Source organism: Ambystoma mexicanum, chromosome 6q (assembly GCF_040938575.1).
Source record: "Ambystoma mexicanum isolate Mex_15411 chromosome 6q, UKY_AmexF1_1, whole genome shotgun sequence".
Classification (NCBI taxonomy): domain Eukaryota; kingdom Metazoa; phylum Chordata; class Amphibia; order Caudata; family Ambystomatidae; genus Ambystoma; species Ambystoma mexicanum.
The window spans coordinates 1,075,031,710-1,075,053,948 of NC_090937.1; the positions used below are offsets into that span (position 1 = coordinate 1,075,031,710).

Genomic DNA, 22,239 nt, shown 5'->3' on the forward strand with positions numbered 1-22,239 from the left:
ATCCCTTGGCCAGCTTACCAACAAACCCCCTAACCAGAGGGGGAACAATAATTTTCGTCGCCCACGCGGCCAAAATTCACAAAGAGGCAACTATGCCCAGGGACAAGGTACACAATGGAATAACAACCAGCAGTCTACCCAGAGTTACGGCAGGGGTAACAAGAGAGGTCGTGGAAGAGGCAGAGGCAGCCCCAACAAGGGCGGGGGCACGCCTCCACCAAAACAGTGACGCTCAGTTCAGGGTCCCTTGCCACGCAACCCCAGTAGGGGGACGCATTTCCACCTTCACCCAGGCTTGGGAAGGGATCACCTCAGACAGATGGGTGCTGTCAACAGTATCCGCAGGATATTGTATAGAACTACTGCAGCGTCCCCGGAATCATCCTCCACGACAAAGAGTGCACTCCCTAGAACATCAAAGGATCCTTCTCGAGGAGATCGCCATTCTGCTAGAAAAGGACGCGATAGAACTCGTCCCAGGACACCAGGTAAACAAGGGTATCTATTCAACTTACTTCCTTGTGCCAAAGAAAGATTTGACAATGCGCCCAGTATTGGACTTACGGCCTGCCAACAAATATGTCAAGCCCCAAAAATTCCGTATGACCACGCTACAAGAGGTAATCCCCCTCCTAAAAAAGGGGGATTACATGGCAACCTTGGATATGAAAGATGCTTATTTTCATATTTCCATGCTCCCAGCGCACAAAAAGTACTTGCGCTTCAAGGTGGACAGTCGCCACTACCAATTCAAGGTACTGCCCTTCGGGATAGCTTCAGCACCAAGGGTATTCACCAAGGTACTGGCGGTGGCGGCTGCACACCTACGCAGGGAAGCAATCCCGGTGTACCCTTATCTGGACGACTGGCTCATAACGGGGGAAACCCCAGGAATTTGCAGGTCAAACATTCAGAGGACTATCGACCTCCTCCACGAATTAGGCTTCTCCATCAACGAGAAAAAGTCAAGTCTGGTGCCAAGCACCTCAAAACAGTTTCTAGGAGCTATCCTAGATACTCAGAAAGGATTGACCTTCCCTTCGGAAGAGAGAATTCGGAATATACTTCTGCAAATTCCGCATTATCAGTCAGGTCAACAGATAACAGTACGCAAAGCTATGCGGTTACTGGGCATGATGGCGTCATGCATTTACCTGGTCCCCCACGCGCGTCTGCGCATGCGTCCCATGCAGGAATGGTTGGCGAAACAGTGGTCTCAGGCAAGTGGTCATTGGGACGATCTAGTGGTCGTTTCGCCAACACTCGTACAGAGCCTACACTGGTGGACAAGAGAGAATCTCGCAAAGGGGAAACCCTTTTACGATCCCGAAGTACAAGCCGTGGTGACTACAGATGCATGCCTGACTGGGTGGGGAGCTCACCATCTCCACCACACAGCTCAGGGTCTCTGGTCTCACTCAGTAGCCAAGAACCACATCAATCTGCTAGAGCTTCTGGCAGTATTCCGAGCGCTAAGGGCGTTCGAGCCCCATCTACTGAACTTGTCGGTGCAGATCAGGACGGACAGCACGACAGCCATGTTCTATCTGAACAAGCAAGGGGGGACTCGTTCGCCAAATCTGTCCAAGCTTGCCCAGAAAATATGGATATGGGCACTCAGACGGAACATCTTCCTGTCATCGCAACATGTTCCAGGGGAGCTCAATTCCCTAGCGGATGCTCTAAGCAGAAACTCCCTCCCGGAAGAACACGAATGGGTCCTTCACAGAGACGTAGTAGAAGATCTCTTCTCTCAGTGGGGTTTCCCCACTATAGACCTATTCGCCACAAGCGAAAACAAACAATGCCCAGGATTTGCATCCAGGTTCCCCCAGCCGGACTCCCAAGGGAATGCCCTGTGGATGAACTGGTCAGGGATGTTTGCGTACGCTTTTCCACCAACTCCTCTCATCAGGAAGGTGGTGTACAAGATGAACAAGGAATCTATGACGCTCATCCTAGTTGCTCCCATGTGGGCGAGACAACCATGGTTTCCACACCTACGCAGGATGGCGGTGTGCGAACCCATCAGACTCCCAGCCTGGTACAACCTACTGTCCCAGCAACAGGGTCAAACAGTGCATCAGGAACCCAACTCTATGAACCTAGCAGCATGGCTCCTGAAGTCATAGAGTTTGGACATCTCAAATTACCACAGAGGTGTATGGACATTCTAAAGGAGTCCAGGAAACCAAATACAAGGCACTGTTACTTTGATAAGTGGAAAAGATTCGTTATCTGGTGCCAGAATAAACAAATCAACCCGGTTGATTGCACTCCTTCCAACGTTGTGACATACATGCTCCACCTGCTGGATGCAGGGTTGGTTTTTAACTCGCTGAAAGTACACCTGGCAGCCCTCTCGGCTTACACCACATCCCATAACAAGGTCTCGTGGTGGAAAGTACCAGTGGTTAAAGCCTTCATGGAAGGAGTAAAGAGACTTCACCCTCCTATTTCGAACCCACCGCCAGGATGGGACCTCAACGTGGTGCTAGCTAAGCTCATGGGACCCCCATTCGAACCCATGCATAAAAGTAGTCTCAAACACCTGACTTATAAAACGGCCTTCTTAGTAGCCATTACCTCCATAAGAAGGGTCAGTGAAATTCAGGCTCTGTCAGTGCAGGATCCTTTCTTTACTATCCACAAGGACAAACTGGTTTTACGCACACACCCTAGGTTCTCACCTAAATTCATATCCAAGTTCCATGTAAACCAGTCCATCGAGCTTCCGGCTTTCTTCCAGAACCCGCAAAGCTCGGCTGAGGTGAAACTACACACCCTAGATGTGCGTAGGGCGGTCCTATACTATGTAAATAAAACCAGACCGCTAAGGAAAACAGATCAACTGTTTGTCTCCGTAGCTACAGGCAGAGAGGGGGATCGCGTCTCTAAGGGCGCTATCTCGAAGTGGATTATCAACTGTATACAGCTGTGTTACTCTCTTTCTGACAAGACTCTGCCTTTTACGCCAAGGGCCCACTCTACTAGAGGCATTGGTGCCACTCTGGCTTTCATTGCAAATGTTCCCCTCGACACCATTTGCAAAGCGGCTACTTGGAGCTCTATTCACACTTTTACTCAGCATTACTGCATTGACACTCATTCCAAGACAGATACACAAGTGGGACAAGCGGTTCTAAGACACCTGTTTGCTCATGACCCTTCTCTCATCCCACCTCCTTCTTCTGGTACTGCTCGCTAATCTATGCACAGCATGTGATCTAAGCAGATTCCACAAGCCTCAGAAGGGATACATTACTCACCGTAATCGTATTTCTGATGCTTGTATCTGCTTAGATTCACATGCGACCCACCCTTCCTCCCCTCCGAGAGAAGGCGCATGATTGCTTGTAGTCTTACCTTTTCTGTCTATCTGCTTGGATTATCTGTACTCACGCTACTCCTCATGCTTCCTCATGTCAGAAAAAATACAATCTGAGGATCCTACACGCGTGAGGGATCTTGGGTACAGTGGACGTCACACTAGGGATAGTATTACTGGCACGCCTGTGTCGACGCCCATTTTCGACTTTCGAAAAACAAACTGTAATACTCCGCAGCTTCCACTAGATGTCGGCCTATGCACAGCATGTGAATCTAAGCAGATACAAGCATCAGAAATACGATTACGGTGAGTAATGTATCCCATATATATCTCAAAACACAAGCAAACAAATCATATATATCAACTCAATTAAGTAGAACATATAAAATACATCACATAACAACAACATAAGTAAATTACACTGCCATGTGAGCATCATATAGAGTAATAAAAACAAACAATATGATATTATCGTTTCAATCATTAGTTCAACCGTAGGATTCACAGTCCCAAAAACAGCCGTATATCGAAATATGAATAGGTATCACTTTATTAATGAAGTGAGGGGGGGGGTTTATCACTGAAGTAAGGGCTTTATTTGGTTCCATACCCTTCATCTTCCAAAACTTCATCTTTTATCGCCTCATAATTGTGGACCCATTTTTCATATGCATTCATATATGTCGGGCCAAGTTTTGGGCAAAGTGTTAAAACGTGCCGAGCAGATTCAAGTACTCCTGTCACCTGACAGATTCTACAGATCCTAGACTCTCGGGGAATTTTGAACCTTGTCTCAATTATAGTAAGCACCGGTAGCTGGTTTGTTCTCAATTGCAACAGGAAGCGTCTAACTTCAGACGCCGGGGATAACAGTAAGTACACCTGGGGTCTTAAAAATGTGACGTGAGCGACAGCCTCATATCCTTTGAGTGTAGTTAAGTGATCTATATTCATACACCAATCCCACTTATTTAGCTTATCTTGGGATGCTCTTTTCTGATGAATAAATGGTAAGTGTTTTAGCTTTTCATGGGGCCAGTCAATCTCCACTAACAATGATTCGTTCAACTCTTTATATGACCCACCCCTAGGGTGTTTTTCTAGATCATAGCTTTGTCCTGCCAACCTGAGGAATTTACATAGGGGATTTGCTAAGGCTTTCAAATAGAAGGAACCTCGCGAACGCAGTGCCACCCCTCTCAGGGAGATTAGACCCACTTCCAATCTTAGATAATGTACTGAGCAATAAGGTCACAGGCCAAAGACACTGTGCCAGTAATGTCCCTCTAGGGTGTTTAGCCACATCAGATCTTGCATTGCTAAGGCCTCCAAGCCATACAGCACTGCAGGTACAAAGCACTGCAGGTACAACTTCATAATACCAGCCATACTACAACCTGCAGTACCTTTAGCAAATCTGCAGGCCTGGAGGGTAAGCAATTTAGCTCTCCTTTTTTTATTTCTGATAATGGCTTCATAGTCTGATAGAGCCTTGAAATCCAGCCCCAGGTATGGGTATTGCTCCACCACAGCAATTGTTCCCAGGTTGGTATCAATGCCAGATCGTCTTGGCCCTTTTCTTGCAATAGCCATTATTTTTGTTTTTTCCAGGTTTATAACCAGTCCCAATTGTGCTGAATAGACCTGAAGTTCATTGAGTAGGTTCTTGATACCAGATATTGTACGATCAAAGAGGATCAGGTCGTCTGTATATAACATTCCCGTAATTGGTGTTTCCTTCAATTTAGGTGGGCAGTTAGATTTTAGTGCCATACAGTCCAGCAGGTCTGCTATATATACATTATATAGCATAGGTGCAGTTACGCATCCCTGCTTGACTCCTGTATTAGTACAGATCTCCTCTGTTACCTCCACCCGATCGTTAAGGTGGACCCTTGTTGAAGTGTTACTATGCAGGCCTATCAAAATGTTTAAAATCCAGCTTGGGCACTCCATTTCTTTTAACTTGAGCCACAATATGTCCTGACCCACCAGGTCAAAGGCACTAGTAAAGTCTACAAAGACGATGTAGAGTGTGGCGTCCTTACAGCTCATGGTGTTATTATTAACTGATCTAAGAACCTGATATTATGTGTAGTGCCTGCCCCTGGCCTAAAGCCTGTTTGTGCATAGTGTAAAATCTGTCTTTCAATGACCCAATTTTCAATCTCTTTGAGGACCAGGGTGTTAGAAAATGTTACTGCTAACGTCCAACATAGAGAGTTGGTGGTAGTTGGCAGGTAGAGTTCGCTCCCCCTTTTTATAAACTGGTATTAGTACAGACTTCTTCCAAGAAGAGGGGATTTGGCAGGATCTGCAGATCCTCGAATATAGTGTAAGTAATATCTGTGCCCGGTTATGTGGATCCTGCTTCAATACCGCATTGGCCAGGCCATTTGGTCCTGTGGCATTTTTGAGGATTTTAAGTTCAATATAGTCTGTTTTATACACCTATTGCTGAGGGGGAGGGGCCAGCTTAAAACCCCATAATGCTTTGTGTGTGGGTCGTATTCTATCTATAGAATTTCTTAGAGATGTATTCAACCCATTTTTCTCCCGAAATGGGGTTTAAGGCCTTCAGCTTCTGTTCTCCCCCCGCCCGTGCCAGTATTTGCCAGATCCTACGGCTATTTTTACTACAAAGGGCTTCAGCAAACATTTGCCATTGGCTTCTTTTTTGGGACTGGCGGTACCTTTTAAGCCAACTACGATATTTGCATTTTATCTCTAGGGACTCGAGATTAAATGTGTCCACCTCAAAATTTGAGGTTTTATGTACTCTTATGGCTCTTAAAGCTCTTCGCATGAGGCGTTTCTGGTCTCTGTTTGCATCAAATGTTTGAGTACCCCCACTCTTCCAACTTATCCCCGGGGTAGGGTTAGTTTTGAAGAGTGAGTGTGTTAGATGAATAATCCAACTTTCAATTTCCTCAGGGCTCTTACCCCACATTAGTTGCTTAATAGTCTTATCGCTAAGGAAGGTAATGTTCATCATTTTTTCAATGCATCTTTGGGTCCATCTAATCTTGTTGCCCGCATGATTAGGTGTCAACTCTATACAAGAGTCCACCTTAATACTATCCCCCCCACCCTCTACACATAATGTAAGGGTTCCGTGATCACTAAAGTCGTTCAACTTAATATTTAGTTGCATAACATGTGGAAGAATACAAGGACAGAACACTTTTCCCCCACTGACCAGGAGTTTTTCCCTGGCGTGTCCCCCCTTGCGCGACCATTTAGTATAGTCAGATTCCATTCTTTGAGGATATCTAACCAAAGTTTCCCTTTGTTATTATTTTTTAGCAGGGGCATGTCACACATGTTCTGAACATATCGATAGTTCCCACACCCTTCCAGATCAAGGCATTTTGCATTCAAATCTCCACAAAGTATGATGCTGACTTATTGTCCCCAGTACACCAAGCGGTCATCAAAGTGTCCAGTTTATCCCCAATAGGTTGTGTATTCTGCTCACCCGGGGGGGTCATAAATATTATCAAAACCTCATTGCAACCTGCCCAACCACCCGGCGGGTTTATTTGGATTGCCAAGACATTTCCTCCTGGGCTGTCCTGGTAGATCTGTTTAGGGTTATATGAGGTCTTGACACCAATTAGCAGACCCCCTTTTGGTCTTCCCCTATCTCCTCTTACTGCCATACATTGGAAAGTTGCATAGCCATCAAATTCCAGATCAAAGATTACCCAGGATTCTTGCAATACAAATATGTCAGCAGATAGTAGAATATTGCAAGAGGGTCCCTCACTTATCCAGTGGCTATGTCCCCTCGTGTTCCAACTAATAATAGTAGAGGTTCATTCTCTTTTCTTCTGAGCATCTGCTTAATAAGTATTGGTACTGCAAACTAATCGTAGGCAGAGTTCTAAAGAGTTAGGGACAGCGACACATCCCTTGCTCGAATCAAGTAGACCTGGGTTAAAAGTAAGCCTTGTTTTCCCAGTTAATGGGTGACCTTTTCAATGGAGAGAGTCATCTGATACCCTTACCAGAGGCTTTGCATTAACAAAAGGACATCTTGGAAACCATTATAATAGGGCTGGGCGGGGAGGCAATAGGTGCTAGAATGGCTGCAGCAAAGATAAACATCAACAACTCAGAAGGGAGCAGAAAGAAAATGGGTTTTTACACTGATAAATTGGAATCGGAGCAAGAGAGATTTGGAGATTTTCAGCTCTCCAACTGGAGCAGTGCGGCAAACCTGCATGGTCATTGAGATCCCGATGATGCAAGAAAGTGGATTTGCCAACAGGAACAACCTGTTAACTCAGATTCTAGGTAAGACTGGAAAACGAGGAGGGCCATCCACTCTTAACAGCGGGGGGAATGCAAAAGTGCAGAAAGGAACCATTCTGGTGTTCCTTAAAATTTCCAATATCAACAGAGTACATTTTAAAGTCGACTTGGACTTGGAGGAGAAACTGTGGTGGGCGGGGAACTCTTTCTGGGTTTTTGCTATGGTAATTTACAGAGGAGAAAATAAAAATACACCAAAGGAAGGTGATGCAGTGCGTGTCACAAAGTCATATCTCATCAAGACCTAGGTTTGGTACCAATCATAATTTGGACCATTGAACAGGGCACAATGCTTTAGCAAAAATATATTCTGTTTTATTATACATTTGCAAACACAATATAATGTAAAACAAAAACATTAAAAATAATGGATACATTCATAATATGATGCACAGATGCATCCAGAGATCATACAATATGAAAACACAGTATACAACATAGTATATACACTGAATTTCAACAACACAGATGTTTAAATCACACTCTTTCTCATTGTACAAACAAAGCCCAACTCGTACAAGTGTCTGTCCTATGGGGGCAATTACTGCCCGACAGTCATCAGGGGCACATATTTTTACTTGTAAAGGCTTGAGATGAGTTTCAACCTTCTATTGTCCTGGTCTTCCTGCAGGTCCCTGCCTAGTCTGTAAGATGTTACTTCTAGAGGCCATCTGCAACTAATGTTGTTGCTGTCTTTATTTTGAATATACCAAGGAATCTTCCTCTTGCTATCCTCTCCAGTGGCGCTGGGGGGCATGTAAGAGGACATTTTTTATGGGTGGCAACGCTGATCACTATCCACAACCAACTGGAACTCTGGGCTTTGTATTCCTCAACATTATCTCTGCCATCCATTAAAATTAGACTGGATGGTATGCCAAAGGGAACACCTTGCAGGACCTTTCAGAAATCCAACTACTCTGCCATAGTACTCGTGGGTCCAGCTGTTGTGAGAGGACTTTACAGAGGAGAAGACATCTGCAAAAGGAACTGACAGGCCCAGGGTCCTTGATCTGGCAGTCACAGAGGCTGAGGGTATTCTGCATGGGAAAACCTTTCTGTTCACCGCAAGTTCATTGGTAAAATAAAGTCTATGCCCCTAAAAGACTGGGCAGCATTTTAGCAGGATGTCTGGCTTCAAACAGGGTGTGGCCAGAGTGGTGAGAATCTCTTGCTTAAATCGTTTTATAGCAACTGGTGGGCATTGTCCTACTGCCCTGCTCTTTGCTATGTTGGGTAAGTCTCGTTCCAAGTACAAAAATCAATCCAAAGGAGCCAAGGAAAAAAGGAGTGCACAAGATATGAGTAGAACAAAAATGTAGTAACTGCATTGGCAGGGAAACATTTAAACAGACTTTTATCACATCTTAAAAAATGGCTGGTTTTAGAGTGTGTTACAGAAAGGAAAAGACAACAAATTTTACAAGTTACTTACATTTTTCAGGCTTCTGATTCAATGCATCATTTTCACTACACGCATTTTCATACATTTCCTAATTCTATTGGATTATATAATCACATGACTCATTTTGACTAGCACTTGTCTACACTTGCCACCAGCTGGCCCTTATTATTTATCTTGTTATTCTACTACCCCTGTACTGCACTTTCCCCTCTCCCTTTCCCCTTGCACTTTCCCTTCCCCTTTTCCCATGCACTTGCGCGATCTGAATAACACCTGGCCTAGTAAGATCGTTGTCTGCCTTCCCTTTGTCCCCCCTCCCTGCCTCGTCGCGCCTTGAAACACTTGTGTATGGGCACATTACAAATGCCATATCATATCATTAGCATTAAGCTCAACTCCTCTCTCTCGCTCTCATTGGCTAGCTCATTTTGAAACATGTATCAGCTACATAAAGCTTGCAATTAATTGCTTCACAAGATGTATGATTACATATTTTTCAACCAATCCCTTAAGTGAGATGTGACAGTGTGACCTTATGATTGTAACTTGACATCCTTTCCCTATTGACCTAATAGGTTTGGCACCATCTTATCGTTCTCATCATTTGTGAACCATTTGTATCTGGTACACTTTGCAACTCGTCAGTGGAATTATTGTGGGCCAAACTTGAGTTTCTCATGAGTTCATCTGGCCTGTGTTTGACCGTTTCACGTTGGGACTTATCCTTTTGCTAATTTCATTCTCTTACACTGACAAGGATATGTGTTCATATTTATGCTTGTATGTGCGTGCAGTTTTATGAATTGTGACTTCAGGAAGGGAATTTCATAAGGGAATCGCTTTTGGGTATATGTTTGTGCGGCTGCGGACTTCCGTGCTGCATGTTCATGTTATAAGGACGTTTGCAGCTTGTATTTTTGTGCACGTTTAGGGCACTGGATGTACTCTCCAATGTTGTTGTAATCACCCATATTTGTGTACTACCCTACAGCTGCCAACTTTAATGGTCTGTTTTGCGTTTGTAAGTCCCAGCATAGGTTCTCTGACGGTTGGGGTCATCGAATGGTAAAATCACGTTTTCATTTAAAACACCTATTAAAAAAAGATTTAACCAGAATAAGAAGGTGATCCACAGACTTGGTGCTGAGCACTTAAGGAAGGATCTATGTTCTAGAATTGGCACAAAATATCAAGCACTGTTGGGTGGCAAGCAGATTTTATAAAATGTAGTTCCTCAGGACAAGAGAATGCAATAAATATTCAGCCCAGAAAGGCTATATGAAGCAGTACTGCAAGTGAGCTCTCGGAATTCTGGTAGTCTTCATCTTGTTCCTGTGCACTTGACAAGTTGACAAATGTACCACACTCCACATAAATAAAATACTTTTTTCACTTTTATCTTAGGAAAAACGGACACATCTGAGTTGAACAAGATTTACAAAAACCACCTGGGCTCCAGAGTATGTGGCAGCCAACTCAATGATGTAGAGAAATTGTGGGACACTTTGCAGCTCATATGGAAGGTACCATTTCTCCTTTTTGTGCTCTTGTTCAATAGGTCATGTTACTTCTTCCAGTCGAGTATTGTCCAGTGTTGCAACACACGTGCTACCTTGGTACAGATTAATGAATTCACTACCCTAAATGTACAGTCCATGTTGGACTTTGAAGCCTAGACTAGCTGTTCAATTTCCACACCCACTTTATAAGCCCAAACTACTGACAAGAACTATACAAAAAGAGGAGGCATATAACATCTGGAATAGGCATTGCCAGAAACACTACATTGCTGTTAAAACATCCCACTTATTAAGGAAGCATCCAGGATAGACCTCTGACCCCAGAACCGCCATCTTTGGAAGGTCTTTCCATCTCCAAAAGGGACTCTGACTGGGCTGAGAGCAACATGGAGCTCATCCCAACACCACCAGAATCACTCTTTGTATCTGTCTGATGCTGCCTGCAGAGGTCGGAGGACCCACAAGAAGCACCCAGGATCGGATCTAGATACTGCCCACGTGACCTCTGACAAATTTACTTCCAGGTTACTTTGGGTATATAAGCACTGTCCTTTGGGCAGCCAGAGCTAAGGGAAGACAGAGCTAAGGGCTGCTGCTCTAGCCTTCTCCATTTCATTCTGTATTCCCTGTACCTGTTGGCTAAAGGTTGCCACCTAGATGCCTCACATACAGCACACAGACAACATTCAAATCAAACTCCAACACAACACTATTAAAACAACAAATTACCTACACCTGCATTCTTCTCAACTGCCATTCTGCACCAGCTCACACACATGAAATTAATAAACTCATTAGCACACACTCCCCAGATATACTCTTCCTTACAGAAACATGGCTCAATCCCCACCACACACTTATTATCCCTGACAAGCTTCTCGCGCTCTGTCATCCTCCACAGAAACCGCACACACAAACAAGGTGGTTACATTGCAGCCATATATAAAGATATGCTGACACTTTGTAATCCCACACTTCCCCATACATATCCTTTGAAGCTCTCTCTCTCACTTGCTCCCAGGGGCAAAGAGTATGAGGGTGCTTTGAGGGCTCAGGTGCCCTACCCCACCCGGAAAAGCCATCTGCACTAAAAGTCCCTATACTTTCAATGGGACTTCAAAACAATCTTTTCACTGACACCCCATGGCAAAGTCAAAAGTTAGCTACCCTGCTTGCTCCCCTCCGTCATACACACACCCCACCTTTCTCCACCTCATTTATCACCCTTCTACACACAATCCCAACTTCCACACCAACTCGACTGACTACTAACAGCCAGACCCACTCCCCCACTCCGCACAACATCTATCTTGGGGACTTCAACCCTGGTAGTTCCCTTCCCAACACCAATCCCATACTAAAGATGAGGCTCGCTCCACTCACCCCTTATTATCTCACACAACCTATCACCTATCACACACACATTGCTGGCAACGCCCTGAAACTTTTGATCGCAAGTAAAAATGATGTCCCGCTGGATAATTGAATCTGGGTCTCGTGGTCTGTGACCACTATGCTATCCTCTTCACGCTCGCACTACCACACACAATCCACCACCACTGCCACACACCCCTCACCCCGCAGCCAGACAAACCAAATACATTACAGACATAGCCTTGGCACCACTCGTATTACCCCCCCTCTCCCTACACGCTCATCCTTTCATCCTACACCCCCAATACAACACCATCATCACACAGCCACTCAACAAAATTGCACCCCTCATATTACAAAACAAACCGTGGTTCAACAGTTCGATCCTCTCTATCAAGCAGGAAGCCAGAACCCTAGAAAGACCCTGGCAAAAGAACCTATGCCCCTCGACCAGGACACCCCTCAGATACCCCTGCCACAAATATAAAACAGCCATACGCAATGCCAAAGCCACGCATTACTTTCAAGCGCTCCAGTCCACCCCCAGTCGTACCCAGAAACTATTCAAAATCGTCAAATCTCTCTCTAAACGACCATCCACACCCCCATCCACTGCAGTATGCAACTTCCTCATGAACTACTTCAACTACAGCATACAAAACATCAGGACAGTCCTCCCCTCAGCTCTCCCACTCCAAAACATTACAGAACACCAGAACACGAGACGCCATCCACCCCATCGACACAGACACCCTCATCACCCTCACTGCCAAACCAAAACCTGCACACATCCTGGATGATGCACACTCACTACAAGCTGCATCCAGTTGCATCACCACCCTAGCACCCCACTGGCTCAACATTATCAACTCCTCTGTCTCACATGGTAATCTCCCCACTGCACTTCAAATGGGACAAATCTCAACCCTGCTCAAAAAACCATTTCTCGACCCCCCCCCACACTCCCTGAAAACTACTGCCCCATTACTATCCTACCATACCTCACCAGAATCATGGAACGCTTTGTAACTACCCAACTGCAACTACATATCACTGCAAACAACCTATTCAACCCCTTCGAATCTGGCTTTCGGCCTACAGACAGCACTGACACCACTACTCTTCACATCCTCAGTGACCTACACAGCATCACAGACAAAGGGCACACAGCACTACTCGTACTCCTCGACCTAACTGCAGCCTTCAACATCATCGACCACAGCATTCTACTAGACAGCCTAGCCCACAGGATGAATCTTTCTGGAAAAGTACTTTACTGGTTCACCTCCTTTCCCACTGACACTTTGTCTCCAGGCCCCCTTATCGATCAGACCCTGACCCCTGTCAAGTGTGGGATCCTGCACGCTCCTCCCTATCTCCACTACTCTTCAACCTATATGTTGAAACCCTTGGATGGACCCTTAGCAAACACAACATATATTTCCACCAATACACAGATGAGACACAAATATGCTTCCGAATGTCGTCCCCTTCATGACTCAACACCCTCAAAACCTGTCTCTTCACCATCACCAACTGGATGGCCACCCACTTCCTCAAACACAGCCCTTCCAAAACAGAATATGTCCTCATCTGTGCCCCCTGATCCCCACCTCCCAAGTCACAAACTCAACCTCACCGACTGGATCCAAGTACTCATCATGAACAACCCATACATATCCCTCTCCACACCTGTACAATCCCTTGGCTTCACCATCAACCCCCACCTTTCTTTAACACACCCCATAGCCACTGTCACCAAAACATGCAATCTACAACTACACCTCCTATGCAAAATCAAACATATCTTTCCTCCTGACGACTTCTGCATCTCAGTCCAAGCACTGGTTCTCTCTAAGCTGGACTGTAGAAATACTCTCCTCACTGGAATCCCCAACAACAACCTTTCTCCCTGCAAGCCATACAAAATGCAGCAGCCATACTTCTCCACCTACCCAAACATTCTTTTTTTATGTTTTAATTTTCTAATTTATTGGGATTGGCTTATAATAGAAACCTTTTACCAAACACAAAACAATTTAGATAAAAGAAAGAAAAGGAAGAAGCAAGAGAAAAACAAGAATGAAAATGAACCATAAGATATACAGAAATTAGTTCAAGAAAAAAGAAGGGCCTTCAATTCAATTTACATTCACAGTTTTAAGTTTGTAATTCCAGTAATATAAAAGTTTCCTTTAGGAACTTTACCAAGGCTAGGGTCCATGTTAGTCTTTCTCCATGTATAAATACCTGCCACCGCTGGTCTGCACTCCAGTTTTTTTCATCAATGTATTTACCCATCGTCCTTGTTCTCTTATCAGTTAGGGCAGTGCAGAACAACAGCAAGTGTTGTAAGGTTTCTTTTGATCGATCTAGTTTGCACAGTCGACACGTTGCATCAGTTGTAGGATCTCTAGATCTTGTGTTCATTATTTCCCTAGTGGGGTGTAAGTTGAGCCTGAATCACATGCACTGTGTTCGATATTTACTGCTTGGAAATTTCATCAAGTATTGAGATAAATTATTGTAACTTCGCGATTCTGGTGTCGATTGAGCGTACAGTTTGTAGGATTGTCTTTGTTGCTGCGTTGTTATCCAATCTTTGGACCACAACTTGTGCTTGACCGGAGATGGGTTGCCTATCAAGGTTTTTTCAGAAACATTCAGGTCTGTCAATATTGCAAAGCAGATGTTTTTCCATTCCATTAGCAGTGGCTCGTTTTTTTGTGTGGTTATTGCACACTTTATCATGCTGAATCCCTGAACAGGGTCCACTGCTACGCATTTGCGGTATAATGATAGGCTTTTCCAAGTCAACAGACGGACAGTGATATTAGACCCAGTTCCATTCTTATTACTTGTTTGGGGAAAGAGTTTGGTAGACTCAGAACCCTTTTCCAGAACAGGCCTTCAAGTGTTACCCATGTGTTTGCTGGTAATGAAAAGAAAGCTTCGGCACCGTAGCTTAAGAGGGGCATCACCTTTGAACGGTAGAATGTGACGATTACTATCAATGAAAATTTCCCATATCTTTTTAGGTTTTTCTTCGACCTTGGGCTGCTAGATTTTTAGCTTTGCTTTGCAAATCTGCTACTCAAGGCGTGTTACGCTCACCTGACGTCCACGGGGACGCCACCCAGCCCTGGTTGGATGATTTGCACTCTCGAACCCTCTCCCGGTCCCTTGGTTAAAGATGGGTCTGCAATATAGGAGAGCTGGATTCAATACCAGATTGTCTTTATTTTTTCCCACCTCCTTTGGCCTCAACTCCTTCCTCCCCCTTCGGCCTTCTCCTCACCTTAATATTGTAAGAGGTGGATTCTCTGTCCTGCTCCTCGTGGCAGAGGCGCGTAGATGTGGGGGCCGAGCAGCGACCAAGTTACTTTACTGGTGCAAGCCCCCTGTGGGAATCCAGGCCTGCTGCGACTCCATAGGTTTGCTGCTTTACAGTCTTTTATATGCAGTTCTTATGTTCCTCTTAGTTCGAATAATAATGTCTTGCTCCTTTCCTTTTAGGTATGGAAAGGTATTTTGGTGTTGTCATGCAGTTTGTAGATGAGCATGGGCCGGTAGGCGAAAGCGTGGGGTGCGCGATGCTGTCCGGTGAGTAATGCGCGATGCGCGGCGCTGTTTCGTCTTTTATATTGCTAACCTGTGTCTTTTCTCTCCTTGCAGGTTGCAATGTCCCTCGCCGAGCGCTGTAATGTTCCAGCAATGATACTGACCAGGAGATGACTACCCAGGTAAGAATTGTGTGGCTTTCTTAATTCGGGAGGAAACGTGAGTAAACGCTTACTAATGCTATCTTTCTTTCTCCTCTTTCCAGGTTACGGTATTCCAGGATGCATGCGGTGCCGGATGATGGAGTTCGTACCTTCAGGTGAGTGGAACTGAAGTCAGCAGTGGATTTAAGACCGGATTCTGTTCCAGGTAAGTTTCGTAGTGTTCTTTCTCTCTCTGCAGGTCCTTGGTTTCAGGTAAGCTGGCATCAAAGAACTGGACACGGTGAGCGTTACACTGCTCACAGCAGAATAACGCAAAGCATGTTCTGCTGTTTTGGTGTGGTTTAAATAGTCTCAGGTAAAGTAGTCCAGGTAAAATAGCCCCAGGCCTGCCACACCCAAAGTAGTCCAGGTAAAGTAGACGCAGGCCTGCCACACCCAAAAGACTAGACCGCATAACTCAGTTGTAACTGAGCTATGTGTGTGCCTCCATGTTGGCTGAACCCCCCCAAAGCTAAATAGTCCCAAGTAAATAGTCCCATTCTAATGTTGGTCTTCATGATGGTTATGAGCCTGGCGCCAAAGGTGCCAGGACTGACTCCAAGAGAGTCTAGGATGAGGTTTTAAGGCCTTTGACCTGGCCCTAACTGGAAGGTTGACTTGCCAGTGAGGGCCAGGGGCAAGGGTCATGACAGCACTCCCCCCACCCCCCAGGCCCCTCTCACGGTGGCACTTCTTCCTGGTCCTGGTTTGGCTGGGTAATTCTGATGGAACTTTTTAATTAAGAGAGGTACATGGATGTATTCACTAGGATCCCATGATCTGTCTTGAGGGCCTTATCCCTTCCAATCAACTAAGTAGTATAGTTTGGATCTGGTGTATTTTGAGTCTAGGATATCCTTTACTTCAAACTCTGGTTCTCCGTCAACGAATACTGGTTTTGGTGGTGTTGTAACCCGAGTACCGGGTTGTACCAGTTTCAGGAGTGATGCGTGAAACACAGGATAAATCTGCATAGTGGGTGGTAGGGCTAATTTAACTGCCACTGGATTTATTATGGATTCAATAGAATAATGTCACAGATATCGGGGACGAAAGGTCCGAGTCCCTTTTATGGGCACATATTTTGATGCTAACCAGACCTTGTTTCCAATTTGATAGTCGGGGGCTTTCCTACGATGTTGGTTAGCAAATTTCTTGTCTGTTCTTGGCTTGGAGTAAATGTTCTGCTGCTTCTTTGAAAGTCTGGGAAATAGTCGTATGTAGGGTTTTAACCGCTGGCATTTCCAAAGGGGTTTGGAGATCCAATTCTGAAGTACGTGGATGTCTACCATATATAGTGTAGAAAGGGGTTTGTCCAGTGCTGGTGTGTAATTAATTATTATAGGCATATTCAGCTATCCATAACAAGTCCTTCCAATTTCTTTCCACTTGATGTAACATGCAACGTAAGTATTGCTCTAGGGTTTGGTTTGTTCTTTATTTGGCCATCTGTTTGAGGATGGTGACTTGTGGATAGTCGAATGTCAATTTGGTCCATTGAACAGCATTTCTCCAGAAGTTGGATACGAACGGACTACCTCGATCTGAGATCAAGACCGATGGAAAGCCATGTAGCCGTACGATTTCCACCACGAATACTTTTGCTAAATTGGATGCATTCGGAAGACCCTTAAAAGGAATAAAGTTTGCCATTTTAGAGAACACGTCTACAACAACTAATATGGTGTTGAATCCTTCCCTGGGAGGTAGATCTGTAATGAAATCAAGGGACAGTGTGTGCCATGGTGCGAGAGGAATTTCCAATGGTTGGAGAAGACTGGCTGGTTTCTGCTTTTGGGACTTGTTTTGTGCACACACACCGCAAGATTGGATAAATTGTATGATGTCTTTACCCCATGTGGGCCACTAATAGTTTTGTTTTACTTTAGCTAGAGTTTTGGCAATTCCAGGATGACCTTCAATCAGGGAGTCGTGATAACCTGAAATAACCTGCTCTTGTAAATCTTTACTTGGCAAGTATAGACGGATCCTAAAATATGGTAACTGGTCTTTAATGGTGTAATGTTCTCCTTGAGTACACCACTCTTGTGAGAAAGTGGGATCCATCGAGAGTTGGATCTTGTTTTGGAGTTCACCCTGTTTCAATGTTGTCGTAAAACCCAGGAGTTTGTCTTCTGGAATGATGGCTACTGGATCTGGAGTTATGTATACCTTTTCTTCAACACCCATGCGGGACAAGGCATCAGCCTTTCCGTTTCGGACTCCTGGCCGGTAAGTTATCACATAGTCATATTCAGCGAAGAAAAGAGCCCACCGCATTTCACGGGATGATTGAGCCTTTTCTGTTTTTAGGTATTGCAGGTTTCGATGATCAGTTATGACCGTGACAGTATGTCTAGCACCAAGGAGATAGTGTCGCCATGCCTTGAAAGCTGTTTTATAGCCAAGAGTTCTTTGTCTGTGATAGCATAGTTGAGTTCGGGAGGTGAGAATTTTCGTGACCAGAAGGCCACAGGGTGTAACTGGCCAGTTCCTGGGTCCCTTTGTGAGAGAACAGCTCCCATAGCCATGCTAGAGGAATCTGTTTCAACTATATAAGGGAGGTCTGGGCGAGGAAGCCGTAGAACTGGAGCAGAAGTGAATTTTTTCTTAAGTTCTTGAAAGGCCTTCTCTGCCTCTTCGGTCCAATGGAAGTTTTTATTGTTTTTTCTCAATAGTAATGTAATTGGATGCACTATTTGGGAAAAACCTGCGATGAATCGGCGGTAAAAGTTTGCAAAGCCCAACATACTCTGGATTCCTTTAAATGAAGTTGGTGACGGCCAGTTAAGAATGGCATCTACCTTGTGCCTATCCATTCTGATACCTTTTGGTGTGAGGCTAAAACCGAGGAACTCCACTTCGGTGACATGAAAAGAACATTTTTCGAGTTTAGCATACAGTTTATGTTCGCGGAGTTTAGTGACGACGGAGCAGACATGCCTGACATGGTCTTCTTTTGTAGCAGAATACACCAAGATGTCATCAATGTAAACAAGGGCGCAAACGTTGATTAATTCCCTCAAAACATCATTCATAAAGTACTGGAATGCAGCAGGAGCGTTGCAAAGTCCAAAAGGCATTACCTGGTATTCATACAAGCCGTATTTGGTACGAAAGGCGGTTTTCCATTCGTCTCCTTTCTTCACTCGAAGAAGATGGTACGCCCCCCCTAAGTTCTAGTTTGGTATACATTTGGGCGTCTTTGACTTGATCCAATAATTTGGGAATAAGGGGCAGTGGATAACGGTTTTTTACTGTGATCTGGTTTAATGCGGGATAGTCGATGCAAGTCCTCAAATCTCCTTTCTTCTTTGGTATGAAGAATAAGGGACCTGCTGTCGGTGATTTAGATGGGCGGATAAATCCATTGCCAGGTACTGATCAAGATAAGATTTCAAATGGAGGTTTTCTGGTGCAGTAAGTGCAGTGCATAGATTCGACCACAAGGAATTTGCGCACCAGGTATGAGGTCGATCTGACAATCATAGGGCCTGTGCGGTGGTAGAGTATTGGCTTGTTCTTTCTGGAACACGTCTTGAACATCTTGGTATTCATTTGGTAGAGTCCTAGTCACACCTAGTACAATTGCCGCCATACTGGGAGTAGCAGATGTACATAACTCTGTTTTTCCCTTTTCTTGGTAATAACAGGTGCAAGCACAATCATCGGCAAAGGCCAACTTCTTGGCACGCCAGTCTAATAGAGTGTTGTGAGCTACCAACCATGGCATCCCTAAGATTAATTGAAACTGAGGAGCTTTGATGAGATCGAATGCAATAGATTCTCAGTGTCCATCCTGGCACATTAGGGTTAGTGCTGCTGTACATTGGGTTACTGGTCCGGAAGCTATTTCTGTCCCATCAACAGTAGTAACTTTTTCAGTAGTCGACTTAGAGCATAAGGGAAGCCCCATCTCTGCTGCCAGACCTTGATCTACATAATTTCCAACTGCTCCGCTGTCTATGTATGCTCCGACAGCATGCATCCGAGGCGGTTGTTGGTGATTGATCAAAATTGCTGGTAAAGTGTGAGGTCTGTGGCTCATCCTTCTCGCTCGACAAGCGGACCTCTGCGCTTGCCGGGCTTGGTAGTTTTCCGACTCCTTGTTATCTTCCTTCTCTGTGGCTCCAACACTTCTCCTTGGTGGTTTCACTGGACATTCTTTGAGGAAGTGGCCTGATTTTCCGCAATATAAGCATAATTGCTGTTGCCTTCTCTTGTCTCTTTCAGTTTTAGTTAAAGGGGGCCGTACACCTCCGATTTGCATGGGTTCTACCGTGTTTCCAATGTACGTGGAACATTATCCTTTGACCAGACATACACAGCTCGAGTGTCTAACCTTATCCGGTTCGCTTTTCGGTCTTGTAATCTGTGATCTAATTGCACCACAAGGTTGATGAATTCTCCACAGTCTTTAGGTGGGTTTACCACTTGAGCAAGGACATCCTTTAGTTCCCCTCGTAGACCCCGATGAAATAGTGTGGTCCTTTTTTCCTCAGTCCACCCAGCTTCAACAACTAATCTGTTAAATGTTGCTATATATGTAAGCAAGTCTTGACTTCCTTGACGGAGTGACAAAAGTTTGTTGTCTAATGCTTGGCCTTGGGTATGATGAGCAAAGAGTTTTTCCATTTCCATCTGGAAAACCAAAAGTCATGTAACAATGGGTTATCCTGATTTACCAATGGTACCGACCAATCCGCAGCACTGCCACTCAGATATGACAAGACAAAAGCAACCCGCGCTTGGTCGTAAGGAAAAGCCCCAGGTCTGCATAGGAAATGAAGACGACACTGGTTCATGAACGTTGCGTTCTTCTTGGGGTCCCCTGTAAATCGTTCAGGTGGAGCTAAAGGAACTGCCCCAGGAAGGGTTATTTGTACTGGATTGGTGGAAGAAGTTGGTACAGGTGCTGGCGGAATGTTACCATGCAAAGGGGTCTGTCCTGCCTGTGATTGAAGCAATTGTCTACTTATTTCGTCGGTATGATCCTTAATAACAATCAAATCCCTCCTAAGAGCGTTGGTTTCTTGCCTGGCTGAATGTACTTCAGCGCGTAATTGTCCCAACAACTGACTGGTTAGTCTCTGAAGTCTCCATGACGCCCAGTTGGATAATATTATTGAGGCTTTGCATTCTGTTACTCTCACCTGGTATCCACGGGGACGCCACCCAGCCCTGGTTGGGTGATTTGCACTCTCAAACCCTCTCCCGGTCCCTTGGTAAGGCCTCTGGTTAAAGATGGGTCTGCAATATAGGAGAGCTGGATTCAATACCAGATTGTCTTTGTTTTCCCACCTCCCTTGGCCTCAACTCCTTCCTCCCCCTTGGGCCTTTTCCTCACCTTAATATTGTAAGAGGTTGATTCTCCGTCCTGCTCCTCGTGGCAGGGGCACGTAGATGTGGGGGGCGAACAGCGACCAAGTTACTTCACTGGTGCAAGCCCCCTGTGGGAATCCAGGCCTGCTGCGACTCCATAGATTTGCTGCTTTACAGTCTTTAGATCCTCCAACACGGGTAAATTGCAAATCACTAAAACGAAAAAGCAGCACGGCCTTGGCAAGGCCTTCCCGACCTTAAGTATTGACAAATGGAATGAACTTCGCACCTCATTGAAGCTCGAACCCAATTACATTCTCTTCAGGAAAAAATTGAAAACACTACTTTTCAAATGAATCCTAGAAGTAGCTCTAACCGAGTATGATGTAACACTGGTCACTTCACACCTTGTCCCGTCTTAATTTTCTGTTGTCCTGTCTCCTCTTAAGCGCTCTGATACCCGCGGGCTTTAGCGCTATATAAAAAATAAATATATAAATATAAATATATATGCAGTTCTTATGTTCCTCTTAGTTCGAATAATAATGTCTTGCTTCTTTCCTTTTAGGTATGGAAAGGTATTTTGGTGTTGTCATGCAGTTTGAAGATTAGCATGGGCCGGTAGGCGAAAGCGCAGTGTGCACGATGCTGTCCGGTGAGTAATGCGCAATGCGCAGCGCTGTTTCGCCTTTTATATTGCTAACCTGTGTCTTTTCTCTCCTTGCAGGTTGTGATGTTCCTCGCCGAGCGCCGTAATGTTCCAGCAATGATACTGACCAGGAGATGACTACCCAGGTAAGAATTGTGTGGCTTTCTTCATTCGGGAGGAAACGTGAGTAAACGCTTACTAATGCTGTCTTTCTTTCTCCTCTTTCCAGGTTATGGTATTCCAGGATGCATGCGGTGCCGGATGATGGAGTTTGTACCTTCAGGTGAGTGGAACTGAAGTCAGCAGTGGATTGAAGACAGGATACTGTTCCAGGTATGTTTCGTAGTGTTCTTTCACTCTCTGCAGGTCCTTGATTTCAGGTAAGCTGGCATCAAAGTACTGGACACGGTGAGCGTTACGCTGCCCACAGCAGAATAACACAAAGCATGTTCTGCTGTTTGGGTGTGGTTTAAATAGTCTCAGGTAAAGTAATCCAGGTAAAATAGTCCCAGGCCTGCCACACCCAAAGTAGTCCAGGTAAAGTAGTCCCAGGCCTG

The 22,239-nt window shown here is 45.0% G+C and overlaps 1 protein-coding gene across 3 annotated transcripts in view; it reads left to right on the top strand.

Moving 5' to 3' along the window:
* The window catches only part of AASDH (aminoadipate-semialdehyde dehydrogenase), an 853,386-nt gene that overhangs the window by 537,185 nt on the left and 293,962 nt on the right, over positions 1 to 22,239 (top strand). For all 3 annotated transcript variants that reach the window (XM_069631618.1, XM_069631617.1, XM_069631619.1), the window contains exon 10: positions 10,458 to 10,576. In XM_069631618.1, the coding sequence (XP_069487719.1) occupies positions 10,458 to 10,576 (119 nt within the window). The remainder of the gene's footprint in view (positions 1 to 10,457; positions 10,577 to 22,239) is intronic.